Source organism: Aquarana catesbeiana, linkage group LG04 (genome assembly GCF_042186555.1).
Source record: "Aquarana catesbeiana isolate 2022-GZ linkage group LG04, ASM4218655v1, whole genome shotgun sequence".
In the NCBI taxonomy this organism is placed as follows: Eukaryota; Metazoa; Chordata; class Amphibia; order Anura; family Ranidae; genus Aquarana; species Aquarana catesbeiana.
The window spans coordinates 277,931,543-277,952,888 of NC_133327.1; the positions used below are offsets into that span (position 1 = coordinate 277,931,543).

The window sequence follows — 21,346 nt, forward strand, 5'->3', positions numbered from 1 at the left end:
AATCCATACCAGACCCTTATCCGAGCATGCAGCCCGGAAGGCCAGGAAAGGGAGGGGAAGAGTGAGCGCCCCCCTGAACCATACCAGGGCACATGCCCTCAACATCTTGCTTGGAATGGGGGGCGCAGAGCCATGTTGAGGGCATGTGGCCTAATATGGTTCAGGAGGGGGGGCGTTCGCTCGTCCCCTCCCTTTCCTGACCTGCCAGGCTGCATGCTCGGATAAGGGTCTGGTATGGATTTTGGGGGGACCCCACGCAATTTATTTTTAAAATTTTGGTGTGAGGGGACCCCTCCGAATCTTTTCACGATTTTTTTTTTAGCCGTCAATTCTTTTTTTTTTTTACATTTAGCAGGGAAGCCCGCTGACAGCTGATGTGTGTAAAAAAAACCCACAAATCATGGTAAAAACGCGGTACTTGCATTTTTGATGCGGGTCCATTGAAGACTATTACATGCAAAACGCTGCATTTTACGGGAAAAAAGTCCCTGACCCTTTCCAAAAACGCAGAGGCACAAAAATGCATTGATGTGAACATGTTCCATAGGAACCCATGTTAAAAAATTTCCCTGCATTTCTGAAAAATGCATCAAAAAACGCATTAGTGTGAATAGAGCCTAAGACTACTTACATTTCATTTTTCCTCTGGGCTGGCAGTCCAACAAAGCCTTAAAAGTGCTCCTGCCATGGAATAATAGTGTGTATATACTGTATCTGCTCAGTGCTTTACTAAGAACATATCTCTTACACTAAAGTATTCACCTTAATCTAACCTTCTTCTATGAACACTTAACATCCAACACCTATTAATGTCCTTCAATACTACAAACTCTTAAAGCAGAGTTCCACCCAAAAATGGAACTTCCGGTTTAAAGGAAGGTGACCCCCTGACATGCCACAGTTGGCATGTCATTTTTTTTGGGGGGGGGGAGTGGGTACCCTCTTTTTAGAGGGTTCCAGCTCCCACTTCCTCCCAGGGCACCGCAGCACCGGAAGTAAGTTCACCTCTCCCCCCTCCCTCTAGGTAATCATATGGGACACGTCACAGGTCCCAGATGATTGCCTGGTCAGTCACAGCGCAACGCGTTGCTCGAAGCCACAGCCGGGCGCCCACAGTGAAAATACTGGTGCCACAGAGAGGAGGGGGAGGTGAGCGGAGCTTCCTTCCCCCGCATTGCTGAACCCTGAGACAGATAAGTATCTGATTATTAAAAGTAAGCAGCTGCAGTATTATAATAGTATATTAAATAGTATATTATACAATTAATTACTGTCAGAATATATATTATGTTTTTGATGAAAGGATTTAGGTGTTGCTAATATCTGATGTATGGGAGATCTAGTGTATTATGATTGTGATTGATTTATATTTCATTTTTCTTATCTGATGCCAGACCCTACTAGGTCAGAAACTGTCATTTTGATGTATTTTTAAAGCAGAATATACATTTCATTTTTTTTTTTTTAGTTCAACAGTAATCCCTGCATTCACACAGGAGAGCTTCCCCACTGTTCCCCCAATCAGAATACATAGATTAGTGCTTGTAGCCATTGGCTGCAAGAGCTGATCGAATGCTGGTCTTCCAGCATGTTCGTTTAACACACATACCGATCACCAGGAACTGGCCAAATTTTGGTATGTGTCCCAGTTTAACTCTACTAATAAACATACTAGGTGCTGCACATTGGACACCTTTTCTTTCCATATAATGGAAATTGGTGGGTTGTCTACGTTATTATATTTGCACCTGGAGTATCACGTTACATGCCAGGTATCTGCTGTGTGTATATATAAATTGTGCTTAGTGAAAGCCGGGGTCATCAGCCAGCCATATTGGTAAAAGCAAACAGTCCTGTCATTTTCAAACAACAGAAAACAGCTTGGTCCCCAGCAAGGGAAAAAAACAAACAAAAATAGCTTCCTTCAGTAAAACAAACAGTCCATAATTCTACTGTGATGAAAATAAACAGCTCACCACCAGTACACCAATCCCACAACAGGGTTTTAGGGTTCCTCCTATTGCAGGTTGCTGCAAAACCACAAAAGCTCAACAAACACCGCCTCAGTGACTGGAAGGACCACACTTTCCCACAGTTTTGTTCTGCCTCACACTCCACCTCATCATACTGCTTGCTTTCTTTCAAGCCTCCCTTGCGGGTGGGTTAACACCTTTATGACCAAAGTTCCTGTAATCAGGGTTTTGGGGCTCTTTCACACCCAAAGGTCTTTCTAAGCCCCCAAATTCCCAATGAGTCCCAATGAGGACTTGCCAATCCAGAGGGTACTGAAAATCAGTCCTCTCCTCTATGAGCAGACCATCACAGAATCCCTCACCCGGCATGGGTGAGAACCCCTGAGTACTAACAATGTCTCTTAAAAGAGAAGTATGTTTTTTTTTTTTCCCCTTTTATACTTACCTAGGTGGATGCAGCACGGGACCGATGCTGCATCTGTCCCCTGTCGTCTCTAAACTGAGAACCGAGCCATTGAACATCACAGATGGCTTGGTTCTCACAGATCCCCGAGAGGAGAGCTGCTATCTGTCAGTCAGCATCTCTCCTGCTCTGCTCCTCCACGCTCACTGGAGCGCTGAGCTGTGGAGAGGCGGGAAGCGGCTGTCTCAGTCTCTCAGTGGCTCGCTGAGACAGGCATCAGTCCAGACAGGCGGATCCAGACTTTATTGTCACGATGATGCGTTGCCTGGACTGATTCCAGTGACATCAGCAGAGAGCGGACTTCAGACCGCTCTCTGCTGAAAATGGGTCACAGGAGTGCAAAACGAATTGCACTCCTGTGACCCTTAGGAGAAGCCCAGCCAAAAGAGCTCAGGCTGGACTCCTTCTTTAAGCTGTCCCTTAAAGGGACCACAACCCAAGTAGTAAAAATATATCTCCCATCCAGAACCCATCCCTGGTGTCCTGTACAATATGTATGTATGTATATAGTTTGTGTTTAAACTGTATAAAGAACACTACTTTTGATTTATTAACACAACTTAGTAAGGTTACATGAATTTGTTCTCTTTACGTGTAACAAATTAAAAATGGATGAGTTTCCGTTAACCCACCAAACACTTATGCCGCGTACACACGGTCGGACTTTTTCGAGCGGACTTGTCCGACGGACGCCGACGGACCAAATCCGGCGGACAATCGGATCGTGTATGGGCTTTTCCAGTCGCAAATCTGACGGACTTTAGATTTGGAACATGCTTCAAATCTTTACGTCGTAACTCCGCCGGACCCAGAAATCCACTCGTCTGTATGCTAGTCCGATGGGCAAAAACCCACGCTAGGGCAGCTATTGGCTACTGGCTATCAACTTCCTTATTTTAGTCTGGTGTATGTCATCACGTACGAATCCGTCGGACTTTGGTGTGATCATGTGTAGGCATGTCCGTTCGTTAGAAAGTCTGTTGAAAATCTGCCAAAAGTCCGTCGAAAGTCTGTCGGACAGGCTGTTGGACTTTTGTAGCTGAAAAGTCCGACCGTGTGTACGCGGCATTAGCCTTTTAAAATGGCCATTAACACTACCTCCCCCCCCCCAGCCCTTACCCTTCACTTGCACCTCTAAATGCAGCATTAGCAATTGAGGAACAAATCCTGTGTTGTGATTCTAGGGACATTTTTCAAATTTGACCTTTCAGTCTTCTGAAACTCTTAAATTAGCATTGTTCTTTGGGAGAAAGGATTCTACTCACACACTACAGCATATCACACAAAGGCAGCGTGTACCAGTTTGTCTTCACTGCCAAATTGGCATTTTTGTCAAGGGAGATTTATTGCATGTGGGAGATGAGACTAAGTCAGGGGAAGGTCATATTGGTTAGCTAAGCATTTTCACAGCTCTCCTGGGCTCTTAGAATTACAAATTGGAAAGGAATTTGGGTAGCATACTTCATTTTTTCTCATCTAGACACAACCACCCACAATCTCATACATACCTGCAGACTTATGGGCATGCACCACCACTTCCAAACTGGCAGCAAGACTGAAAGAAACCAGTACTCCATCCATACACTATACTGCTTACCACCTGCATTCCCCCAGGCACTAAGAGCTACCTGCATCTGCCCAGGCTGATGTCCACTTGCAGTACCTGGGCACCAGTGTCCTGCATCACCTTTATTAAATCACATTGCATTCCAATTTTCTAAATGTATTTATTCCAAATACAAGACACTGGTATTTTTCCACACATGCATTTTTTTAAGTGTTTTACTGTTCAACAAATGTGCATATTTTTTGCTGAATAGATCTTTGAAAGTAGATACAAAGATGTGAAATTGTGTTCTAAAACTTTAGTAGCCTCCAGCTGAATGATCCTCTAGGAGTTACTGAAAAGAGATGTACATTACTCAGCAAAATCTTCTGGGTTAAAGGAGAACATCCGTCAGGATGAAATCATAAGCAAAAATACATAATCCCAAATTCTGCCTGTCTGCAGCAGCAATATCTCAGCCAAAGGGTGTCCCTGCTGAGTGTTTATGGGAGGAATTCGGTCAATTATCCTGCATAATTTGTAGTGGTTAAATGTAGCCATGGTTAATTTGGAACAACAACCTGTTGTAGACATGTTGCATCTGCAGGGATCAGACAAAACTTTATAAGGCGTTATTTGTTTCTCTCCAAACAGTATATCAATCAGCAAAAATAAAATTCAAGTAGGTAACTAAAAAACTATTGATTTAAATATGAGGCCTTATCGCAGGTATTCATTTAATATGTCATAATAAGATAACATTGCATTGTTTCTGCAAAACCTAGAATTGTATCTTCTTTTATCAGGTTTCCCATCTCCCACATGATTTTCTTAAAGATTAGTGTGATTTATGTCTCCCAGTGCTGCAGAGGTTTACATTAAAGACAGTTTGGTAAATCTTGGCAACAAATCAAAATTCACCTCTTCAGCTATGTCAAATGTCATTGTTTGCTATGGGTTTTCTCACTTTACATCGTTATTTGTACTGCCTTTTTGAAAAAGCCTATACTTTTGTTCATAGGAACTTTGTTTTATTGGTGCGAATGGCTATCAAGTTCTAGTTCTCCACTGCTTAAATAAAAGAACTCCTAGGCATTCTCTTATAAGGATTAGGAAGGGAGAGGAGTTCTATAGTCCAGCAGAAAAGAAATGGGCAGGGTTGACAACACTGCTGGGGATTTGATTATAGCATAGATGTCAGCTCAAATGGCAAGTTAGCAGCAAGCTGCAATTCAGGATTTGTTCTGGACTTATCCACTGACAATGCCTCAGTTTTCTAATGACAAATTCTGGCACTACTAATATTTTCTACAAAAAAAATAAAAAATGGTGATATGATCCACATACAGTCTTTTTTCAACTGTAGCTCTGAAGGAGTTATATATGCCGCCCAATGTCCATGTTCTCACCTCTATATAGGCAAAACAATTTGCCAATTCAGACGACGTGTCCTAGAGCACATAACTGACATCACATTGAAAAAAGAAAGAACTTTGGCATGACATATGCGAGAAAGACATGGTGATCAATTATTTAATTAGAAATTTTAGATTATTGAACAGCTAACATAGGGCCCCCCGAAAAGGCGACCTTGGTAAAAGATTGTTAAAAACAAGGCAAGATGGATCTTCTGGTTAAATTCACGAGCACCATATGGGTTAAATGAGGGTTTGAAAATAATATATAGAGTTGTGCTCATAAGTTTACATACCCTGGCAGAATTTATGATTTCTTGGCCATTTGTCAGCGGATATGAATGATAACACAAAAACTTTTCTTTCACTTATGGTTAGTGTTTGTCTGAAGCCCTTTATTATCAATCAACTCTGTTTACTCTTTTTAAATCATAATGGCAACAGAAACTACCTAAATGACCCTGATAAAAAGTTTACATACCCCAGTTCTTAATAACATGTATTGCCCCCTTTAACATCCAAGACAGCTTGAAGTCTTTTGTAGTATTTGTGGATGAGGCTCTTTATCTTCTCAGATGGTAAAGCTGCCCATTCCTATTGGCAAAAGCCACCAGTTCCTGTAAATTCTTGGGCTGTCTTGCATGAACTGCACATTTGAGATCTCCCCAGAGTGGCTCAATGATATTGAGGTCAGGAGACTGAGATGACCACTCCAGAACCTTCACTTTATTCTGCTGTAGTCAATAACAGGTCGACTTGGCTTTGTGTTTTGGATCATTATCATGTTGGAACGTTCCATGCGCAGCTTCCTGGCTGATGAATGCAAATGTTACTCCAGCATTTTTTGATAACATACTGCATTCATCTTGCCAACAATTTTGACCAAATTTCCTGTGCCTTTGCTCACACATCCCCAAAACATAGCGATTCACCTCCCATAGCTTTCATCATAGGCCTTGTTGACTCCTCTCCAAATGTAGCGTTTATGGTTGTGGCCAAAAAGCAAAATTTTGGTCTCACTTGTGCCAGAAGGTTTGAGGCTTGTCTCTGTGCTGTTTGGCGTATTGTAAGTGGTATAATTTGTGGCATTTGCGTAGTAATGGCTTTCTTCTGGCGACTCGACCATGCAGCCCATCTTTCTTCAAGTGCCTCCTTATTGTGCATCTTGAAACAGCCACACCATGTGTTTTCAGAGGGTCTTGTATTTCACCTGAAGTTATTTGTATCCCGAACAATTTTCCTGGCGGTGGTGGCTAAAATTTTAGTTGGTCTACATGACCGTGGTTTGGTTTCAACAGAACCCCTAATTTTATACTTCTTGATTAGAGTTTGAACACTGCTGATTGGCATTCTCAATTCCTTGGATATCTTTTTATATCCCTTTCCTGTTTTATACAGTTCGACTACCTTTTCCCACAGATCCTTTGACAATTCTTTTGCTTTCCCCATGACTCAGAATCCAGAAATATCAGTGCAGCACTGGATGAAAGGTACAGGGGTCTGTCAGGAGTCCAGAAACGCATTGACCTTTTATATACACACACACGCTAATTACAAGCAAACAGATCACAGGTGAGGATGGTTACCTTTAATAACTATTCAAACCCCTTTGTGTCAACTTGTGTGCATGTTATCAGGCCAAAATCAGGGTATGTAAACTTTTGATCAGGGTCATTTTGGGTAGTTTCTGTTGCTATTAGGATTTAAAAAGAGTAAACACAGTTGATTGATAATAAATGGCTTCAGCCAAATACTAACCATGAGTGAAAAAAAGTTTGTTATCATTCATATTCTCTGAAAAATTCTGCCAGGGTATGTAAACTTATGAGCACAACTGTATAGAAAGCTATAAAAAAATCTATATTAAGCATACATGTTTTGCTATATTGTGTGAATAATTAAGAATTTAAAAAAATATAACATATGCCTTTTTAGAATATACTCTCTATGTAGTTTGACATTTTTTAGCAGGTTAATAATAAAGAAATTCCTGCGAAATCATTAATTTTTTTTTTTTACAATTGAATTTAGAGTGTCTTCTTTAATCTTTCCACAAGATGGCATGGAAAAGCATCTTAATCGCGCATGCACGAACGTTATGACGCTATGGCGCATATAGATGCGCCAGTCACGTGCGCGGTGATGTCATGATGTTAATTACATCACACGTGCGCTGACATAACAGCCATCTTTGAAGGATTGTCTATAAATAGGAGAGCAAAACAAACAAGCGGCCATTTTAGAGATTTGCCATGTGGGGATAACTTTTGACCTCCCACATTATTTTTTAGCACTATGCACTCCCTTTCCTTTATTTGTTGCACTTTAACCCTGGTGAAGCTTTCTTTAAAGCAAAAAATGTAGGTTCTTTTCAGCTTTTGGGGAGCATTTTTGGTTGTGGGTATACATGGCTTCAGTGGGGGTATAGCACCTCGGATTGATGTGAGACGAATGGTGGTCTTTAGAGGGTAGTGACGACTCAGAGCAGTACATTTTTAGGAATCTAGGTAGCAGCTGTTACCAAAGGCAGAATTACCATTACAGACGGATTGTTTAGAGCTGAGCTCTAGAATTGATAGAATAGACCAAGCAATTAGGTAATAGACCGCTTACAGGCATCTGTCAGGTAATTTATGGAATTAGAAGGTAGTGTATATAAGATGTTTCCTGCGAATAGATTGTTGATTTCCTTGTCTTTTTCTGATTCAAGGGCCAGCTGGAGAATAGGTAGGAGAGGCCAACAAATATATTATTGAGTCAGACATTTTTGTCAGATACTGGATGAGCAATGAGTTCAGATTAAGAGCAGTGAGGATACTATAACGTCCCAACCTCAGCCCTCAGACCAAGACCGTGGTAATCTCTCATCTTTCTTTTTCGAGGTGCCCCCTTTAAGTAAAAAAACTACACATTCTTTTACACTTTTTCAAATATTTTATTTGTGAATCAATAAAAGTTATGTTTTAAGACCTTTTGGCTAAGGTGCGGTGGGTTACGTACCCTTGTTTTGTAGAAAATATTTTTTGTGGACTTGCAGCATTTTTAAAGTGATTAAGAACTGGGAAATGTATTAAATATTTTTTTATTTTATCCATCTGTACACTTTATTCGGAGAATGCTAATTAGGTGCAATGTAATATAAATGACCACTAGAGGGGGTTTTTGCAAATCTGTATGTAAAGAATTAAAATATGGAACAGCAAGCAAGCAAACCTGTAAAATTCTTAAAAAAAATATTTCTATGTGTTGAGAGAGGAAAGCTAAAGCACCAGGTACTACCAAGCAGGAAATATATAAATATATATATAATATTATGATGATCACAGCCCTGTCTAAGAGCTGAAAATTACTATAGCTTACCTTTAAGAAAGCAGCTATCACTCTCCAGAAATATGCAAGATGAGGAAATCCTAGATTGTGTAACAAAAGGGCTGCTTTATGTTGGTAGCATTCTGCTGTTGGTTTGTAAGAAAAGACATCCCCAAGACATCCCCAACTTCCCCAGACATGGATTTAAAATGCACAAAAAAGGAATGATTCTAGCTTTACTAAGCAACACATAAAACAATTAGGTCATATTCATTTTCTAAAGGCAACCTCCACATTTTGACTGTGCACTATTACTTAATTGCTTTTAATGTATCTGACTCATAACTTATTGAGACTGTAATCCTATGTCTGTTGCCACATTTGGCATTAATGCACACTTCCTAATTAATTGCTTCTAAATGTTCAGCTGCACATTTTCTAAAATGAAGAATGATTCCAGTGCTTAAGTTCTTCGGAACTGGTGGTTAAATGCCAACTTGCATGTATATTTAAAAGCAATATTTTGTAATATGCTGTATACAGGGTAATAATAATAGAAATGACAGCTTATTGGACACTGCACCGATGTGCAGCTCTGCACTGACCGCCACCAGTGTCACAGCACATTACGTTTCTCTCTTGCTAGGCACGCTCACAGGACTAGACCACAAGGATTGCTTTTCATAATAAAAGGTACAAAACTGGTTGAAAATAATAATGATCTAGCATTATTATTATTATTTAAGGTACTTATATAGCGCCGTCAATTTATGCAGCGCTTTACATATGCATTGTACATTCACATCAATCCCTACCCTCAAGAAGCTTACAATCTAAGGTAAACATGTCAGATATGTATTTCTGTAGATTTGTACTATTTCTAAAAGGTCAATTTTGCTGTTTAGGCAACAGCAGAGCTAAGAACAGTAGCCTAAAAAGATACAGGCATGGTTGGGGACCAATGGTATAGTCCCCTAGGCTGCATTCCACATGATCCCTCTTAAAGTGTTGTGAGAGTTCTGAACAAACAGAATCCATCTGGTCTGTCCTGAAAGCGCTGTATCTCTGGCTGTTACTGTAAGGCCCCTTTCACACTGGGGCGGTAGGGGGCGTCGGCGGTAAAACAGCGCTATTTTTAGCGCTATTTTACCGCGGTATTCGGCCGCTAGTGGTGCGGTTTTAACCCCCCGCTGGTGGCCGAAAAAGGGTTAAAACCCCTCGTATAGCGCTGCTATAGCCGCGGTATTACCGTGGTATAGCCGCGCTGTCCCATTGATTTCAATGGGCAGGAGCGGTTTAGGAGCGGTGAATACACCGCTCCTTCACCGCTCCAAAGATGCGGCTCGCAGGAGATTTTTTCTTCTCCTGCCAGCGCACTGCTTCCTTTCACACTGAACAAACAGCGGAGGCTGTTTAGGGGCGGTTTGCAGGCGCTATTTTTAGCGCAATAACGCCTGCAAACCGCCCCAGTGTGAAAGGGGCCTAAAAAACGAAGCTACAAGGTATGTTTGAAATGTATTCACTTTGTAGTGAAAACTTTTCAAACTAAAACTCAAACACCCAAAGCTCAGCTTTAGGTGGATGGCCAGGTGTTACATCACACCACAGGTCACACACTTTACCACCATTTCTACCTAGAGCCCTTATAAGGTACTCTGGTGCTTCCTCATGCCCTTTTGCCACAAAGATTCATTACAAGATTGTCTAAACCTGGGTTACAGAGTACACCCCTCTGGGTATGCTTACCTTGTCCTCTGCACCTTTGATCTGGGAGTACCCCACAGGGGAATATCCTCACCTGCAGCTATGGCAGAGACCAGGCTGAAGGGAGCCAATGCAAAATTGCAGGCAAACATTTGCTCTGCTGAAGGCCCACACAGCAGACAACCTCAGAGTAACAATACGTCCCTTGCACCGGAGCAAGGCTCTAACACAGGTCTCTGTATCTGATTCTAGCTCTCTTTCAGGTATAGAGAAAGCTGCCTATGTGACTAAAGCAAAATTCTCCTTGAACAGATTATGGCCTTAATTCAGACATCTTCATCCAGGGTTCAAAAACGCAATATTGAGGCAGTATTTTAGCAAGCTGCAGAAGACTTTTCTTCCCCAGACTGCCACCACATTAAAGAAGGAACCTCGCGCAACATGCTTGCTAACTTTTTAATACATTTATTGCCTCTGACATTGAATAAGAACAATCTCCTGAGCTCTAGCGTGGTGTTCAGAGACTAATGGACCCTCTTTGTTCCAATCTAGTGATACGTTAGGCCACCATTCCTTTGTTGTCCTCTTAGGACTGGAGCTTCCCCAATACATATAGACTAGAAAACAGCAAAAAGAGGGCGCACCAGCCTAGTGTATTATCTTTTGTAAACAATTTACTAGTAAAATGAAAGCAAGTGTTAAACTCATAAACACAAGTGTATGTAAGCTCATAAACAGATCCCAATAGATACACAGTACATACTTTCTTGCATGAGAAGAAGCCACTCTGGTCCAATATGGCTGATGCATTTCAAGGGGTGTCCCCTTTTCATCAGAGCCCTCTAATAAGGAGGGGGCTCTCCTTGAAATGCATCAGCCATACTGGACCTGAAACCCATGAAAGGCTGAAACACTGCAAGTAAAGTGGAATACCACTCAAAAGCGGAAACTCCGCTTGTTTGCCTCCTCCCCTTCCTCCGGTGCCACATTTGGCACCTTTCAGGGGGAGGGGGGAACGGATACCTGTTTTTGACAGGTACCTGTCCCCACTTCTGTTAGACCTGGTTGCGGCGAGGTCCCCCGGAAGTTCAGCCTACTTTCTCTGCCACTGGGCCAGTTAGAAAGCACAGAGCGCTTCGCACATGCGTAGTAAGGAACCGGCTGTGAAGTTCACTACCAGTTTACCTCTCCAGAAATGGTGGTGGCAGCACCTGAGAGCCGATCGGAAAATTGGCTGGGGTACCGACATCAAAGGATCCCTGGACAGGTAAGTGTCCTAATATTAGAAGTCAGCAGCTACAGTACATTTCTGGTGAAGGCTTTCAGAGTGCCACAGTGAACAACATCTCATGTACTTTCTCCTCTTCTTCTCCTCTGCATCCCCTATTATTATTATTATTATAATACAGGATTTATATAGCGCCAAAAGTTTACGCAGCACTTTACAATATAGAAGGGAGACAATACAGTTATAATACAATAAGATACAGGAGGATTAAGAGGGCCCTGCTCAGAAGAGCTTACAATCTAATAGGGTGGGGCAGGTGGTACAAAAGGTTGTAACTGTGGGGAATGAGCTGATGGAAGTGGTAAAAGATTAGTTAGAGACGTATATTTGCTCTATCCTCTTTTTTTTGTGGAGTCCCTTACCCTGTGCCCATTACCTTAAATAATGGTTAGGGAGACAAACTCTTCTTGCTGTTTCCGTTTCCCAACACTAGAGTCTGTCAGTTTTACAGAATGGCAACTTCTTCCTTTACAGACACAAGCATTTAGCAGTGATTCTTTATGAAGTGATAACTATAGGGCAGAGACTTGGGGCTAGTTCTACAGGTGCCAATGACTAGCGATACCATTGGACACAAAAAGCCTTATATAATATGTGCAAATGAGTTTATATGTGGCTGGATGTAAATGTACATCATAGTACAGTATGTGAAGCACTTGGAGTTTATAAGTGGCTGGACATATCTAAATCTCCATAAGTGTTTGTAATATTTTATTAAAGATCATGTTCCAGGCTATTTTGTTATGCTGACCATCACATTGCTACCCCCCCCCCCCCCCCCCCCAATTTTGCACGTATTTACATTCTTTTCTGTTATATACATTTTATTACTTCATTTGTATTCATTCCCATCCTAGGCTATATCAGCATCTTGAAGCCGTGTTGTGTGCACAAGTTCTTCCTCCACTGCTGCCTGCGAATGTCTGCATCGTGCATCAGTCTCAGACATAATGGGGACTACTCAGGTACACCTTTATCACTTTCACAGGACAAATTGCTTTGCTTTTCATGTATGGCACTTCATTTACTATTGCTTGATATATATATGCTGTGAACTGAGTTCATGTAGCAGTTATTACATTTAAGTGATTTATGGTGAAAATTGTGCTTAGATAGCATCATGATATCATCACAGAACATCTGTCCACTACATGACAAAAAAAATAAAAATCATGCGTCTCTCAGTTCACCTGTCAACTGTACTGAAATTATTTAAAGATCATAAAATATTTGGGATAGGCAAAAAAGTACCTGAAAGGACAGATCATGGGAGGTTTCTTTATTAGTTGCATATGTTTGTAATGTAAGTGATCAAGACGGTGTTTAAATATTTGTAAACTAGAAAAATAAGTTAAAGAACAATTAGAGCAATATAGGGACTTATAGTTGTATATGTGTGTGTGTGTGTGTGTGTGTGTGTGTGTGTGTATATACATATATATATATATATACAGTATCTCACAAAAGTGAGTGCACCCCTCACATATTTGTAAATATTTTATTATATCTTTTCCTGTGACAACACTGAAGAAATTACACTTTGCTACAATGTAAAGTAGTGAGTGTACAACTTGTATAACAGTTTTCACTTAGGGGTGTACTCACTTTTGTTGCCAGCGGTTTAGAGAATAATGGCTGTCTTTTTTCAACTTCTTGTTCCAGAACAAGCTATCCAGGAAAGGCTTGTCTCAAATCTCAAAGAGACAAACAATATAACACTGGCAGGGTTACTTACAATGGTCAGCTTTTATTAATTTACCTAAAACATTTATGCCAAAAAGCAACTGTTAAGGCCTTAATTTCTTAGTCAAGTCCATCTAAATCTACTAGTGCATCTATAACTACTGTCCCACCAGATTAACAATGCTGCTGTTCAAAGTTGCCTCCATTTCTGTTTTATCCAAAGTGGAGATACATGAAGTATGTTGCTGGCCAGATCACCATGTTAAAATGAAGGGAAAAAAGCCTAAAAAACCCACAAAACGAATGCAGTCACCACATTAAGGGATTTGTAATTTGCAAAATATTAAATTTTTGTTTTTGAGTTTAATACCGCTTTAAGCTCTACCAACAATGCATGACATACTGTATATATTTAATCAGCAGCTGAACAGCTTTAACTTTCTTCCAAACTATACTCTGTGTACTGAAATCACTGTAATATAAAGCTGATAATTTTCCCTTAACCACCTCAATACTGGGCACTTTCACCCCCTTCCTGCCCAGGCCATTTTTTAGCTTTCAGCACTGTTGCACTTTGACAATTGCGCAGCCATGCAACACTGTACCCAAATTACTTTTTTTTATCTTTTTCTTCACACAAATAGAGCTTTCTTTTGGTGGTATTTAATCACTACTGGGATTTTATTTTTTACAAAAAAAAAGAAAAAAGACCAAAAATTTTGAGGAAAAAAAACATTTTTCTTATTGTCTGTCAGTAAATAAGTAATTTTTCTCCTTCACTGATTTGCGCTGATGAGGCTGCACTGATGGGCACTGATAGGCTGCACTGATGGGCACTGATGAGGTGGCACTTATGGGCACTAATTAGGTGGCACTGATGAGGAGGCACTAATATACCGCACTGATAGGTGGGACTGGTGGGCACCACTGATGGGAGGCACTGATGGGCAGCACTGATGGGAATCATTGATGGGCACTGATGTGGCAGTGATATGACTAATTGGACACAGCCGATCACATGGTTAAAGAGCTGTGGATCTTTACAGAGATCGGTGGCGCGCTGTGTCCTAGCAACATGGTGTGGCCACGATCACCGCGCTGAGCGCCCCCGCGGAAGCGCAATAGTGGCCGTTCTGGGGCGCTGTCATATGACGTCCTTCCAGAACGAGAGCCGTACCGTCCCTCCATCATTTGATGGTGGGCAGGTGGCAAGCGGTTAACCTGAGCATAATGCCCCATACGCACGGTCGGATTTTGCGACGGAAAATGTGTGATAGGACCTTGTTGTCGGAAATTCCGCTGTGTGTAGGCTCCATCACACATTTTCCATCGGATTTTCCGACACACAAAGTTTGAGAGCAGGCTATAAAATTTTCCGACAACAAAATCCGTTGTCGGAATTTCCGATCGTGTGTACACAAATCCGACGCACAGAGTGCCACGCATGCTCAGAATAAATAAAGAGATGAAAGCTATTGGCTACTGCCACGTTTATAGTCCCGACGTACGTGTTTTACGTCACCGCGTTCAGAATGATCGGATTTTCCGACAACTTTGTGTGACCGTGTGTATGCAAGACAAGTTTGAGCCAACATCCGTCAGAAAAAATCCTAGGATTTTGTTGTCGGAATGTCCGATCAATGTCCGACCGTGTGTACCGGGCATTACAGCTAAAATTGCAATTCTGGCTGTCAAAATGCTTGTACCGCCTGTTGAAATTGGAAGATACAAGTCTCAACTATACTTTCATATATGTAAAAAATAATAGTATATACAGACAATAAGTAAACATACACTATAAACAGCGCTATTGTTGAGCAAAAAACATATAATTAAAATAATGCGGCCAACAGCGCACACAGGTGTGATAACACAGAGAGAAAAAGAGTCTGTGAGGTGATCAGGGAAATGTCCATAGGTGATGATAAAGCTGAATCACAGTGTGCGCCTTCCACCGGTCAGTAGGACTTCACCATGTGTTAACACTCTCCCCCTAGGGGGTCAAACTCACCAAATATGAAAGTTATAAAAGCCTCCAAGAGAAAAGGGTCTCCTTAGCACATCTCTTTCAGTATCTCTCCAGGGGGTTCAGGGGGGGGGTCACAACTCCAAACAGATAAATGCCAACAAAAGAGAAAGTATGCACATAGCGTAATTCTGTTTATTGAGATGAACCCCACAATCTTCACAAAACACCCCTCAACCAATAAACGTACAAGATAAAAGCAGTCAATCAAGCAAAAGAGGAGTGTAGCGTGTCACCGTTCAGAAGATCCAGCCGGTTCAGTGTCCAGGGGAACAGATCACTTCCTGGTTCGTGGAACAGGCTGAGGTGGAACGCATACCTCACTTCCGGCGTCGTGTAAGCCACGCCCTGACGCGTTTCGTCATATCCTGACTTCGACAGAGGGCGTGGCTACACGGCGTAGTACGAGGTTTTTATCGCCCACCCCATTCAGAGCCACCAATCACGGAGCATCAAGCCAGACGTCAGGCGCAAGACGTCGGACAAGAGACTAGGCTGCGGCTCAGCACAGGGAGAAGAGGGGGCGTACTCAACCTCACTGCACTTCTCAAATGACAGTGTCAGTGTGTCAGGATCTATGAGCGATCACTCGTCTCACAATCCCATACATGGCACACACCAGCCGGCATACGTGATAATAAACAAACGAATGCCGCTGCAGTTAAAAAAAAGGACATAATTATATACATAATAAAATCCTAATGGTACAATAGACGTATGCAGACTATGATTATATAGATCTCCACAAGCGTAAATATTGGGCAGTATGCATTATAAAACACACCAACATATAGGAGTATGCAGGTCAGATACACACAGGCTGTTAATAAGCATACAAGAAGTGAAGAAATACGTGTAGGTAAATATATATCATGACAAACTACCACACATATCAACCTTGAGCATCATAATGAGGGTCATAATGAATAAATACCATTAAAAATGACATTATAAATAAATAGATGACATAAATTGAGAAATACTATACAAAAAAGTGATCCTTGCTCATATAGTAATCACTGTCATCAAAATTACTACAAAAAGTAATAAAAAATTATTTTTTAAAAATAATACAAATATTTTAATTTAAAAATCACTAATAAAACAATTAATGTCTAGGTCAACATTTAACCCCTTTGGCGATAAAGAATCCACCAAAAATATCCACTGGGTCTCTCTTTGTGAGAGATCACGGACCAGGTTAGAACCCCTCCATTTCGGCTTGAGATGGTCAATACCCCAGAACTTAAGACCTGATGGGTCCTGATTGTGCATAAGCTTAAAATGGAGAGACACGTTGTGGTCTTTAAAACCCAGTTTAATGTTGGCTATATGCTCTGCAATTCTTATTCTCAAAAGCCTTTTTGTGCGTCCAATATAAATTAGACCGCACGGACATTGCAGAGCATAGACCACATGTGAGGTGTTGCATGTAATGAATTCGCCAATATCGAATTCCCTCCCATTAGAGGTCGACACAAAATTTTCCACAGCCCTAAGGGGCCTACTGACCTCTCTGCACGCCCGACATCTTCTGCAACTAAAAAAACCTTTTCTATCCCAGAAAGTGGGCAACCTAGATGGAGGATCAAGCACTTTCTGCACTATTTTGTCGGCAAAGCTTAGCGACCTTCTATAGATGAATTTGGGTCTAGGTGGTAAGACGGAATGGAGAACCTTATCCATCAGCAACACATGCCAATGGGCCGAAATGATGCCCTCCACCTCCCTATACTGGGAGTGGAATTCTGAAATAAAGCTCCATTCATGCATTTCTCTAACTGCTGGACGTGGGGCTTCATCCAGTAGAGAAGATCTTGGTTGAAGAGCTAATTCATTAATAATAGAGTCCAACACACTCTCTTGATACCCCTTCTCCATAAATTTTTTCTTTATAACTTGAGCTTGCATCAGAAAATCAATATCTTCCGAACAGTTCCTTTTAACTCTTGTGAGTTGTCCCTTAGGGATGTTTTTAAGCCACATCGGGTGATGACCACTAGTGATGGGTAGGTAACTGTTGGAATCCGTGGGCTTAAAATATACTTTAGTTGCTAAACCATTCCCTTTCCTGAAAATGGTGACATCCAGAAAATGTATGTCACTCAGACTAGCCTCACTTGTCAGTACAATATTGTTCGTATTAGAATTAAGTTCCCTCAGAAATTCGTGAAGACTATCACTAGTACCGTCCCAGATAAAAAATAAATCGTCGATATACCTCCTGTATAGCAGTAATTGGTGACGGGCAACCGAGAAAATCGTTTTGTCCTCCCACTCACTCATGAACAAATTTGCTATACTCGGGGCAAATTTAGCTCCCATGGCTACACCTCTACACTGGGAATAAAACTGGTCATTAAACCAAAAAAAGTTGTGACCTAAACAGAAATCTAAAGCATTTCTAATAAAAACTTTATGACTATGTGGCAAGTCATCACGCTGGGACAAAGCCCAATTCAGGGCTAAAAGAGCATCCTCGTATTGGATCACTGAATACAATGATGCAACGTCTGCGGTTACTAAGTAAACTTCTTGTTTCCCTGTTAGGTCTATCTGCTGAAGAATTTGGAGAAGGCTTTTAGTGTCCCTCAGATATGCCTTAGTGCATATAACACTGTCTTGCAGGAAATGATCTAGGTATTGGCCCATACGGGATGTAATTGAGCCAATCCCGTTTACGATTGGCCTGCCTGGGGGGTTGTTCAGATCTTTATGAATCTTCGGTAGAGTGTAGATCGTGGGGATCCTACTACTACTTGGCACGAGATACTTTTTCTCCCGACTCGATAATACACCTAAAGCATACCCACTTTCAACCAGATTTCTCAAATCCTTCTCATACTGTACGGAAGGATCCTTTGCCAATTTGACATAAGTATTATTGTCGTTTAGCATTTCAGTCAGCTGATTGTGATAAAACTGTTTATCTAAAATAACAACTCCTCCTCCCTTATCGGCAGGTCTAATAACAATATCCTTCCTTTTTTCCAGCATAGTGATCCCATCTAATATATATTGAGGGTTTACATTCTTTTTCGGTACTATACGCTCTAGGTCACGCGTCACTAACCCTTTAAACACATCAATATTCTGGTTCGCACTGTTCAAGGGATTAAACAGGGACTTATTCCTTAGTCCACTATCAATTGGCGCCGAGGCCAAAACCGTAGCACTGACAGGTTGGGAATTTTTATTTAAAAAATACTTTTTAATATTAATCTTTCTGATGTACTTGTGTACATCAATAAAAACATTAAATTTATTAATCGGTCTTTTAAGGCCGCATTTTAAGCCCAGATGTAAAATATTAGTTTCCTTGTGAGATAAAACTGCACTGCTCAAATTAAAGATACCGCCTAATCCTGCTCTCTCCTTCTTTTTCTGGACCCTTCGTCCTGCCCTGCAGCCCCTTGTTCTCCTCTCCATGAATTGGGATGTCGGGCATAATCCCTCTCCCATTGGGGGTACTCCCTCCACTGTGGTTCCACATATGTCTGTCTTGATTGTGGATGGGAGGGAGGCCTCCCCCCTGATTTTCTGATGCAAGCTCAAGTTATAAAGAAAAAATTTATGGAGAAGGGGTATCAAGAGAGTGTGTTGGACTCTATTATTAATGAATTAGCTCTTCAACCAAGATCTTCTCTACTGGATGAAGCCCCACGTCCAGCAGTTAGAGAAATGCATGAATGGAGCTTTATTTCAGAATTCCACTCCCAGTATAGGGAGGTGGAGGGCATCATTTCGGCCCATTGGCATGTGTTGCTGATGGATAAGGTTCTCCATTCCGTCTTACCACCTAGACCCAAATTCATCTATAGAAGGTCGCTAAGCTTTGCCGACAAAATAGTGCAGAAAGTGCTTGATCCTCCATCTAGGTTGCCCACTTTCTGGGATAGAAAAGGTTTTTTTAGTTGCAGAAGATGTCGGGCGTGCAGAGAGGTCAGTAGGCCCCTTAGGGCTGTGGAAAATTTTGTGTCGACCTCTAATGGGAGGGAATTCGATATTGGCGAATTCATTACATGCAACACCTCACATGTGGTCTATGCTCTGCAATGTCCGTGCGGTCTAATTTATATTGGACGCACAAAAAGGCTTTTGAGAATAAGAATTGCAGAGCATATAGCCAACATTAAACTGGGTTTTAAAGACCACAACGTGTCTCTCCATTTTAAGCTTATGCACAATCAGGACCCATCAGGTCTTAAGTTCTGGGGTATTGACCATCTCAAGCCTAAATGGAGGGGTTCTAACCTGGTCCGTGATCTCTCACAAAGAGAGACCCAGTGGATATTTTTGGTGGATTCTTTATCGCCAAAGGGGTTAAATGTTGACCTAGACATTAATTGTTTTATTAGTGATTTTTAAATTAAAATATTTGTATTATTTTTAAAAAATAATTTTTTATTACTTTTTGTAGTAATTTTGATGACAGTGATTACTATATGAGCAAGGATCACTTTTTTGGATAGTATTTCTCAATTTATGTCATCTATTTATTTATAATGTCATTTTTAATGGTATTTATTCATTATGACCCTCATTATGATGCTCAAGGTTGATATGTGTGGTAGTTTGTCATGATATATATTTACCTACACGTATTTCTTCACTTCTTGTATGCTTATTAACAGCCTGTGTGTATCTGACCTGCATACTCCTATATGTTGGTGTGTTTTATAATGCATACTGCCCAATATTTATGCTTGTGGAGATCTATATAATCATAGTCTGCATACGTCTATTGTACCATTAGGATTTTATTATGTATATAATTATGTCCTTTTTTTTAACTGCAGCGGCATTCGTTTGTTTATTATCACGTATGCCGGCTGGTGTGTGCCATGTATGGGATTGTGAGACGAGTGATCGCTCATAGATCCTGACACACTGACACTGTCATTTGAGAAGTGCAGTGAGGTTGAGTACGCCCCGCTCTTCTCCCTGTGCTGAGCCGCAGCCTAGTCTCTTGTCCGACGTCTTGCGCCTGACGTCTGGCTTGATGCTCCGTGATTGGTGGCTCTGAATGGGGTGGGCGATAAAAACCTCGTACTACGCCGTGTAGCCACGCCCTCTGTCGAAGTCAGGATATGACGAAACGCGTCAGGGCGTGGCTTACACGACGCCGGAAGTGAGGTATGCGTTCCACCTCAGCCTGTTCCACGAACCAGGAAGTGATCTGTTCCCCTGGACACTGAACCGGCTGGATCTTCTGAACGGTGACACGCTACACTCCTCTTTTGCTTGATTGACTGCTTTTATCTTGTACGTTTATTGGTTGAGGGGTGTTTTGTGAAGATTGTGGGGTTCATCTCAATAAACAGAATTACGCTATGTGCATACTTTCTCTTTTGTTGGCATTTATCTGTTTGGAGTTGTGACCCCCCCCCTGAACCCCCTGGAGAGATACTGAAAGAGATGTGCTAAGGAGACCCTTTTCTCTTGGAGGCTTTTATAACTTTCATATTTGGTGAGTTTGACCCCCTAGGGGGAGAGTGTTAACACATGGTGAAGTCCTACTGACCGGTGGAAGGCGCACACTGTGATTCAGCTTTATCATCACCTATGGACATTTCCCTGATCACCTCACAGACTCTTTTTCTCTCTGTGTTATCACACCTGTGTGCGCTGTTGGCCGCATTATTTTAATTATATGTTTTTTGCTCAACAATAGCGCTGTTTATAGTGTATGTTTACTTATTGTCTGTATATACTATTATTTTTTACTTTTTTGTCTTTCTAAACGGCTGCTGTTTTTTGTGAACAATTAGTGTAGAAACTGAGTGTTTATACCTCCTCCATTCTGGAGTTCTGTGCTCCTATTTTTGGACATTAATTCATCCATCTGGCGCTGAGTGGTGTGCTGCAGGCCCGAGCAAACCTTTCCTCCTATACTTTCATATATGAAGCTGCGGTTATGTTATTACTTTTGTTAAGTG

At 41.4% G+C, this 21,346-nt stretch overlaps 1 protein-coding gene across 3 annotated transcripts in view; it reads left to right on the forward strand.

The window, feature by feature from the left end:
• DLGAP2 (DLG associated protein 2) overlaps positions 1-21,346 on the forward strand; it is a 1,381,880-nt gene that overhangs the window by 89,276 nt on the left and 1,271,258 nt on the right. For 2 of the 3 annotated variants that reach the window (XM_073626624.1, XM_073626625.1), the window contains exon 2: positions 12,556-12,663. In XM_073626624.1, the coding sequence (XP_073482725.1) occupies positions 12,649-12,663 (15 nt within the window). In that variant the 5' untranslated portion in view covers positions 12,556-12,648. Of the gene's footprint in view, positions 1-12,555; positions 12,664-21,346 lie in introns of those variants that run through there. The other variant, XM_073626627.1, reaches the window with a different exon arrangement.